This window comes from Argentina silus (genome assembly GCF_951799395.1).
Source record: "Argentina silus genome assembly, chromosome: 19".
Lineage (NCBI taxonomy): Eukaryota > Metazoa > Chordata > Actinopteri > Argentiniformes > Argentinidae > Argentina > Argentina silus.
The window spans coordinates 2,824,260-2,834,259 of record NC_139673.1 but is presented as its reverse complement, the minus strand read 5'-3'; the positions used below and the strand labels follow the sequence as shown (position 1 = coordinate 2,834,259).

Genomic DNA, 10,000 nt, shown 5'->3' with positions numbered 1-10,000 from the left:
CTGTTGGAGTACAGAGCTGAAAAGAAGACAAAATGGTTCCTCTTTCCAATACTTATGGAGGTCACTGGAGGTGGCACTGCAGACCCAGGACTAAAAAAGGGGGAAATACACAGGGGGCTATTTGCCGCTGGGGTAGGTTGGGATTTCCCCCCTTCTGCTTTTCTTAAAAGAACCTCTGATCAGAATGTTTTAGCCCCGGTGAGGACACCACTTCGTTTTATTTTTTAAATATGTTTTTCGGGCATTTCTGCTTTATTGGGAAAGAGACAGTAGAGATTGACAGGAAGGATGGGTGAGAGAGAGGAGGGATGACAGGCAAGACAGGTCGAGGGTCGGAATCGAACCAGGAACCTTGCGATTACGTGGCGTGCGCATTTGTGAGCGACGCTACTAAGTGGTGAGGACACCACCTCTGATACGAGTTTGTACGTTCACTCCCAGAACAGATCCTCATGCCTCAAACACAGCAAATTCATTGTTTTTGTAACGTAGGCCTAAGCCCAATTACAGCGTTGACAGGCCGGTGATTTCTCTGTCTTCTGAATTCCAACTGGCGTGGGAAAGAGCAGCTCCAGCCTCCTCGTTGAAGAGCTACACCGTCTCAACGTTGTCTGAGTTGATAGGTTGTCTCACTGTTCAGGCCGACATGGTTTCACTGTCTGTCGCATCTTCCCCCTCGCTTCCCTTTGCCTGTGTGCCGCTGCATGCAAACTGGACTGTCAAAGGTAGTCACTAGCAGGCGGTCACAGCCAGACAGCTAACATGTGGACAATAGAAGCTGCATTGTTGCCCACAAGAATGATTCGCCCACATTCAAAAACATCCATACAAAACAAAGATTCTGAAAATGTTTTCTTTCCAGTCATGTCAAATCACGTAGAATTGTGTGAAATTCGTTTCTAAAAAAAGCCACATTTGAAGTGGCATTGCAGACCCAGGACTAAAAACCAGAGAAATACGCAGGGTGCTATTTGCCGCCGGGGGAGGTCGGGATGTCCCCCCTTCTGCTTGGAAACATTTATTTGTGTTGATATTTCTGTATTTTTTTGTCGATCTAAATGAAAACACCTGAAGCCAGTTCTAATATTTGAAATGGCGAGCCAATCTCAAATACTCAATTACTTTATTTAAATGACTTTGAGATGATTTTGGCATGACATTTCAAATATGGTAATTAAGGTCTATTGATTTCCATGGTTTTTAATTAAAAATGCTAACAATTAGCTGTTAGCTACAGTCCCCAGATAAACAGAACCGAAGTGTGGATTGAAGTCCGACCTTGTCTACAGACTCATTTCAGGGTAATGAACCAAATATGTGATTTTGTAATTGAGGTGAACTATCCCTTTAATGATAATTTAACCAAACCTGTCTGTCCATTATTTATAAATCATAGATACAATATTAAAACTGGCTTAAGGTGTAAGGTGTAAAATACAGAAATATCAACAGAAATAAATGCCATCTTTACTAGCGAGGGTCATTAACCAGTGGGAGGTGTAGGCCTACCTGTTGGAGTGTCGAGACACCTCCAGCTCGGCCTCCATGCTCCTGACGTCAGCGGTGAGGCTGGTCTTCTCCAGGACCAGACCCTTCTTCTCCCCCTGCAGAGACGACACGCGGCCCAGCAGCTCCTCCACCTGGCTCTTCTTCCTCCCTTCCTCCTGCTGCAGTTGGCTGACAAACAAACAAACAAACACACACGCACGCACGCACACGCACACGCACACGCACACGCACACACACACACACACACACACCATGTTGGTGGTTAAGTTGGGTGTGCAACAAGGATTGACACAAGTTTGGCCTGTCACCCCAATAATAGCTTCACTGAGTGTAGGGGAATAATCACTATGGGTGGTGGCTATTGTGGTAATTCAATGTTAGACACACACGGAAAGTAACACTACTGTCATAGTGTGTATCTGACACTGTCCTGCACTTTAGGCTGTCTTTAAGCCAATTAGTATTCCCTTCAAGCTCATGAACAAAGGTCATGCTGGGGTCAATCTCACACCAGCAGCAGCTCGGTCCTCCCTCCTGCAGCCAGCAGCCCATGACAAAAACAACTCATTCTCCCCTAACCTGTCAGACACCAAAACCCAGCCATCAATGAAAAGAACTCTCCTGTTGCGTACCGTGTGTTGACATTTTAATGCCCTCCCTCTCTCACACCACCTGAACTTTAATGTCTGGAAGTTTTGGGAGAGGAGGTCCATTATCCAGCTGCGATATCACAAGGTCTCCGTTTCAGTCAGTTTCCCCTCAGATGAATAATACACGGGGTGTGTAATACACAGAGACCTTGCCTGCAGGCACTTACTGCCCCGAAAAACCCAGACTTCAATCCGCCCTCAGAGGAAGTCTTCAAACATGCCACCATCGCTTGGGAAACGGGCCGGGAAATAATCCCTGTCTCTCCACGTTTTAGAACATCCCCTTCATTTGAAAAGTTCTTTCTTTCATCAAACGTTGCTTTTATAAATTGTGGCTATTAGAGAATATCACTTAAGTGATAACTTCTTTTCCCATTTCGCTAAATTAATTGGTTCGACTACGGAGCTGAACAATTCATGAATGAACTGCCCCGACAGCGGCCTGGTTGCCGGCGGTTACAATAACTGTGTAATTACGAGCCATATTGTATGTATCATATTTTCTGTCAAAATTATTTCAATTAATCATTTCAGTTTTTCATGCCTTTTATGTCATCCTGCTTCTGTGGCGATCAAAGCAGTGTCTACAAGTGAGACAGATCACATGAGATATTAATGTCCTAGTTTCCGGAAGATGAAAGAATTACAGAACATTCTTAAAACGCCCTTAGTGGTTAGAATCACATCAAAAAATATGACTTGTCCCCTAGCCCCTACGTTGTGAGACATTCACAGTATTTAATAAATGTTTTCCTCATAAACTGGGGCATGGACTCAGACGCGTCCCTCAAAGTGATTATTTACTCGCCAGCCAACATTCGATGTCTGTATTTACGAACCGCTATGCTTCCCCCACGATAACCAACCTGCTTCCCCACGATAACCAGCCTGCTTCCCCACGATAACCAGCCTGCTTCCCCACGATAACCAGCCTGCTTCCCCACGATAACCAACCTGCTTCCCCACGATAACTGATGAGAGAGCCTTCGCTGATATAGTCGAGGTTATTCAATCTTCATCGCTGATATAGTCGAGGTTATTCAATCTTCAATCTTCCGCCGTAGATTGAAGACCCATCTCTTCAGGCTACATCTTAACGGTCCCTCCTAAAGACCTCTTCACACCCACTACCCCCCTGTACAAGTTTCTCTCCTGTTAATAATAATAATTTAAAAAAGCATGTTCTAGCATTGTGACTGCCTATGGCCCCTGGTCCGAGCATTGATAACTTCATCTTATGATGACTGATGGATAGATGATTCACTTACTTGTGTATATGTATTTGTTGTAAGTCACTTTGGATAAAGGCGTCTGCTAAATGCCATAAACGTAACGTAAATGTCATATGCATCATGTCTGTGACAAATAAATGCCATAAATGTGAAATGTGAAGGTTATGACAACACAGACAGTCTCCACAGCAGCTAGATCACTAACGATGGCCCTCATGAAGTTGAAGGTGATTCAGTCGACAACTGTTCCACTCCTGCACTGCAGCCACCGTCCGACACGATGAAACGTGTACCATGATGGTCCGCAGAAACATTACGTAGCATTTGACCGTGAAAGAGAGTGCCGTTGCCTGAGCAGAGGGAACAGCAGCTATTAAAACAAATTGCTTTTAACAGCAGAGGGAGAATCATAGGAGACTGTGTCCCTGGTCTATGCTGCCTGGGCGTTGTTGTCATGGCAAATGTGAGACAGACTGCCACACAGGCTGCAGGTGCGTCTCAGCCAGGGGAGGCTGCTGGAGGTAGAAGACCGGCCAATTGTAAAACATGGAATGGAATACGGAATGGTATCAAACACATTCTGATTTCTACCTCCGCCTCAGCCTCCTCTGGCCTCCACCAGCCTCTACTGACCTCTACCGGCCTCCACTGACCTACACCCGCCTCCACTGACCTCTACCGGCCTCCACTGACCTACACCAGCCTCCACTGACCTACACCAGCCTCCACTGACCTACACCAGCCTCCACTGACCTACACCAGCCTCCACTGACCTCCACCAGCCTCCACTGAGCTCCACTGACCTCTACCGGCCTCCACTGACCTACACCAGCCTCCACTGACCTACACCAGCCTCCACCAGCCTCCACTGATCGCAATAGTCTAAAATGGCTTCCCCCTCCCTCCCTTCCCCTCTCCTTCCTCTGCGCCGATCTAAAACCACAGCGAGGACGACAGCAGTGGCCTTGCTTTAACCTCTCCAGTCTCCCTCATTAGTTCTTAATCAGGCGAGGGAACAGAAGAGAGGAAGCCCTGTTAGGCCACCGAGACGGTGTCACTGAGGGTGTGCTGGGTGTGCTGTGGCTAGCTACCGTTTCAGCTTAGTGGCGATGGCACAGTGTTCGTCCCAGCTGACAGCGTTCTCCAGGCTGGAGCGAGCCTGCAGGTTTTGGGCCTGCAGCGCCTGGAGCTCCCCGCGCGTCCCCTCCAGCTCCGCCTCCAGCTCCTGCTTCTTCCCCTCCAGCAGCATCAGCTGCTTGGACACCTTGGTGACTGGCAGGTAGAGGAGGGAGGAGCAGGGGGAGAGAGACGGAAAGGGAGAGGAGGGAGGAGCAGGGGGAGAGAGACGGAAAGGGAGAGGAAAGGTTTGAAGTACATTTTCTTTGAATGCCACTGGAATCGGTTAAATGGTGCAAAGTGAGTGAGAAAAAGAGTTGTTTTTGATTAAAACACATTCAACATGCAGAGCAGCCAGTTGCCAGATAACTAAAGCCTTTATTAAGCTCATTAATAAGCCTGACAGCTGTTCACACTAGCAGTAAGTCCAGACACTTTAATGCCTTGTTTATCAGGATGTTTTCCCCTTCCTCGTACAAAGTGTCTGGGTTTTACTTTGAACGAATTAGCACTTTTTGCTATTGCTTATAAATTATTTGTGACCAATCTATAGTCCTAGTAAATGGTTTATGAAGGCTTTGCTAAGCTTCAAAAGTGGACATTTTGTTTTACAGCAGTGATCCTAAGGAGAGATAGAAGAGCAGACTTGGGTTCAAACACGGTAGTATTCATTTCAAATTCTTGGCTGTGCTTGGCTGAGTTTTTCCTGGCACAATGGAACCTATGGAACGGTACCAACAGTGCAAACCCCACCCATCTGGCACTCTAGGCAGCCTCAAGGAAACGGTCAAAGTATTTGATATTATATGAGATATCTTTCAACTCAGGTCTGGAGAAGAGAGGGAGCCACTCTCTACTCTGTAGTCCAGAGAGAGAAACAGGGACAGGGACAGGGACAGGGACATGGTGATGGTGACTCTGCTCCCTACCCAGAGAGACAGGGACAGGGACAGGGACAGGGACAGGGTGACTCTGCTCCCTACCCAGAGAGAGAGAGACAGAGACAGGGACAGGGACAGGGACAGGGACAGGGACAGGGACAGGGACAGGGACAGAGACAGGGACAGGGACAGGGTGACTCTGCTCCCTACCCTCAGTGTGGTGTCGGCCGTGGCTGTCCCTGGCCTTGGCGTGCTGCACCTCCAGCTGTTCTATCAGCACCTGGTTCTCCTGCAGCACCAGGCGGGCCTGATCCTGCAGCTGCCTCCTAGGGAGAGGAGGGGGGGGAGGGGGTGGGGGGGGAGAGCAGGAGAGCAGGAGAGAAGGACGGGGGAAGAGAGAGAAAACAGAGAATGTCAAACATACAACATTGTACATGGTGCACCCCCTCCCCGACCAAAATCTCCCCTCCCCTCCCCTACAAGAGCTTCTCCCCTCCTCTCAGCTCCTCTCCCAGAGCCTCCCCTCCCCTCCCTTTCCCTCCTCTCCCCTCCCCTACCAGAGCCTCCCCTCCTCTCCTCTCCCCTCTACCAGATTCACCCCTCCCCTCCCCTCCCCTCCTCTCCCCTCCTCTCCCCTCCCCTCCCCTACCAGAATGAAATCAAATCTGCAGAGAGCTGATAAGACCAGCTCACAGTGTGAACATCAGTAGAGGTTGAGATCACCATCAGACTGTCTCTAATCAAGAGAGAGGGGAGACAGAGTCTTTAAAGCCATACGAGACGGTCATCGGGGAGACTGGGAGAGCTGAACAGTTTGGCTGCTGCCTGCTCCCTGTGGCCAATCTATATCTCAACGTACCCAGTCTCATGCACGCGCACACACCCACACACACGCACACACACACGCACACACACACGCACACCCACACCCACACGTCTGCACGCACGCACGCAATAACAATAATACTGTCCCCGACACTACTGTAGTATGGATTAGGAGCTTCCTTTTACGGGAACCGACCGATAAACCGCGACAGTAGTTCCTGTACAGTACAGGTGTCCTTGACCAGTTGAAAATCATTAGGGTTAGGGTTAGGGTTAGGGTTAGGGTTAGGGTGACGTCTGCATGCTAACACTGTTGACTTCTCCATTCTAATGCTTACACTACTGCTAACACAGTCCCAGAGAAGCTGTTTTCATGGCCATGTATAGTTTTAAACCATAACAAGAAACAGCTACCAACATTAGGGTAGGAACGGGTGCCCCCCCCCCCCCCCCCATGTGTTTATAGTAAACCTTGTGTGGTTAGGGAGTCAGGACTTTCTTCTAGTAAGTTACTTTCTTTGGCACCGTTCACAGTCCCCTTGTTCCCTTTGTGTCGATCATTTGATTGGAAAATAAATATTCTTCCATTTTAGTCCTGGTTCATAGCATTTGCGTTGCGACGTGCCCCCATTCAGCATGCTCTCTGTACCGTGTCAGGCCCTTGTTTTACTGTCGACACAAGGGTGGTAACATGGCTGTTAGCCTGGCTACTTAGCAGTAAGTCAGGATTAATCCGCGTGGCCAGGGATCAGCTCCAGTGTGTTAATGTGAGAGGCGCTGTACTGCACCCAATAAGGAACACGAGGAGCGGAGAGAACAACAGCATTTCATTATAACAATGACAAACCATAACGACGACTCACTGCTCTGAGGGGGGGGGGAGACACACAGGGGAGAGAGAGAGAGGGAGGGAGAGAGAGAGAGAAAGAGAGGGAGAGAGAGAGAGAGAGGGGGGGGAGAAACACAGAGAGAGAGAGACAGATAGAGAGAGAGAGAGAGAGAGAGAGAGAGAGAGAGAGAGAGGGAGAAAGAACAAAAGAAAAAACAGAGGAACAAAGAGGCTAATACTGATTCTGATGATGAAAAAAAAAAAGGGGGGGGGGGGGAATACGCATATTTCCGGTCTTTTCTGCAGCTTTCATCTGTTGCCTCGTGACGACATTATCAGATGATTACATTGTGATGTGCCTGCACATCCATTAAAGCAATCCACTATGAAGAAAAGGCTGTTTCTGGGTGTCCTTCAGTGTGGGTGGAAAGCTCTCATTGTTCCACTGAGGCTACGGGAGGATAATCGATAGGACTGCTGTCAGTGTTAGACAGACTCCCTGAGATAAAGGTAGATAACAGCAGAAAAAGATATATATGATTTTCACCCAAACATAAAAAGAAAGAGATGATGATTGGATTCGAAAATAATTGCATCAATTGTATACCTGATATCCTTTGAATGGGCTCGACTGAGTTATGTCTGAATTATGTGGGTTTAGGGAAACCCAGAGACATGCACGCATGTGCACGTGCATGTGCATGTGCGCACGCACACACAGGCACACACACAGACACACACAGACACACACACACAGACACCCCCACACACACACACACACACACACACACCCACAGAGAACACACACCACTCTTTGCGGCTGATTCCCCCGGTCCTCCCTAGCTCTTCATGAAGCTCCTGGTTCTCCTGGACCACCTCCTCCACATGGCCCCGGAACCTCTTCAGCTCCTCCTGCAAAACAAAACCCATATCACGACATTTCAACTGAATATCACTCCTCGCAATACGCTGTGATACGACTTACAATCCTTTTATTCTTATTTCATGTTACCTAAAGTGGTGTCAATATGCATTTTTCTGAAAAGTCAGTGATCAACCTTTGAGTCGGACAAAGGGCGCATTTTCTTTTTCCTACACGGCTAAACAACAACAAAACAGAACATTCAGGCGCAGAATTAATCTCCACTGGCCGACTGTACTTGCGTGCTGGATTCCAACCCCGTCTCAGTCACAGTGACAGAGAACACCTCAGCCTGACAAGTGAACTACTCACGGGCAGTCCTCACCTCAGCCTGACAAGTGAACTACTCACGGCCAGTCCTCACCTCAGCCTGACAAGTGAACTACTCACGGGCAGTCCTCACCTCAGCCTGACAAGTGAACTACTCACGGGCAGTCCTCACCTCAGCGCCACCACTTCAGTGTGTGAGCAATTAATTTCACGCCACGGCATCAGGAGAGCAAAACAATACTAATCCACCTGGTCACGTCTATCTTCCCTAAAGGACACACGGACATGGCTCTACTTTCATAAATGGATATTGAAATATTGAAGATTGAATGCTTTATCTGATTCACTTTGATGTTTGAACTAAACTCAAATTCATACGCATGTTATGCACGTTGAATGTCCAAGCAATGCAAACCGTACCTGAGTTAGAGTTGGAGTTAGAATTGAGAGTGAGAGTGAGATTTCTGACGCACCTGCGCTGTATCCAGGCAATCCATCATTTCAGGACAATCTGCCTCTTAAGAAGCAACTTCGAGCACAAACTTCTTCAGACAGAGTTCAGCTGAGGAGGCAGAGATCCAGCGAAGCAGGCTACTTCACAGCTGTCTGGCATTTCAAGCACCCTCCTACCTCTTTCATGAGAGAATGAAGAGGGACAGAAGTCTTGGCAGAGTCAGTGTTTGTGTTTGTGTGTTGGTGGTGGTGGTGGTGGAGGTGGTGGTGGTGGTGGTGGTGGAGGTGGTGGTGGTTGTGGGGAGAGCGATAAAGCCTTTCGCTTCCCTAGGCTGGGATTAGAAGCCTATCTCTGTACTCTGAGAGAGGCACTGCAGAGTGGAGTGGGGAGAAGGCAGGGGTAGCTGATGTACACAGTGCAGCAAAGGCAAAGCATTCTTATTCAAGGACGGTTGATTCTCTGCCCACACTGCTGGCCCCTCATGTCACGGCCTGTAGCGCTCTGGGGGTTGGGATATCTGAGTGGATGATTTGGACGGCTTACTCTGCTGCATGATAAATACCCTCACTGGGCACTTTATTAGGAACACTGTACTAATACTGGGTAGGGCCTCCCTTTGCTCTTTATTAGGAACACTGTACTAATACTGGGTAGGGCCTCCCTTTGCTCTTTATTAGGAACACTGTACTAATACTGGGTAGGGCCTCCCTTTGTTCTTTATTAGGAACACTGTACTAATACTGGGCAGGGCCTCCCTTTGCTCTTTATTAGGAACACTGTACTAATACTGGGTAGGGCCTCCCTTTATTAGGAACACTATACTAATACTGGGTAGGGCCTCCCTTTGCTCTTTATTAGGAACACTGTACTAATACTGGGTAGGGCCTCCCTTTATTAGGAACACTGTACTAATACTGGGTAGGGCCTCCCTTTATTAGGAACACTGTACTAATACTGGGCAGGGCCTCCCTTTGCTCTTTATTAGGAACACTGTACTAATACTGGGTAGGGCCTCCCTTTGCTCTTTATTAGGAACACTGTACTAATACTGGGTAGGGCCTCCCTTTGCTCTCAAAACAGCCTCTTCGTGGCATTGATTCCACAAGATGTATGAGATTCCTTTGAGATTCTGGTCCATGATGACATGATTGCATCACGCAATTCCTGCAGATTTTTCAGGTGCACTTTCTCCCGTTCTACCACATCCCAAAGGTGTTCCAGTGGATTCAGATCCGGTGGCTGGGAAGGCCACTAAAGAACACTGAAGTCGTGTGTGTATGTGTGTGTGTGTGTGTGTATGTGTGTGTATGTG

General features: G+C 48.2%; 1 protein-coding gene across 1 annotated transcript in view; it reads right to left on the bottom strand.

The window, feature by feature from the left end:
* Positions 1–10,000, bottom strand: part of cep89 (centrosomal protein 89) — a gene marked incomplete at both ends in the record, with an annotated part of 33,258 nt that overhangs the window by 5,309 nt on the left and 17,949 nt on the right. Inside the window, 4 exons of the mRNA XM_083690823.1 lie at positions 1,510–1,677; positions 4,483–4,663; positions 5,599–5,714; positions 7,851–7,954. Coding sequence (XP_083546949.1) covers positions 1,510–1,677; positions 4,483–4,663; positions 5,599–5,714; positions 7,851–7,954 — 569 coding nt within the window. The remainder of the gene's footprint in view (positions 1–1,509; positions 1,678–4,482; positions 4,664–5,598; positions 5,715–7,850; positions 7,955–10,000) is intronic.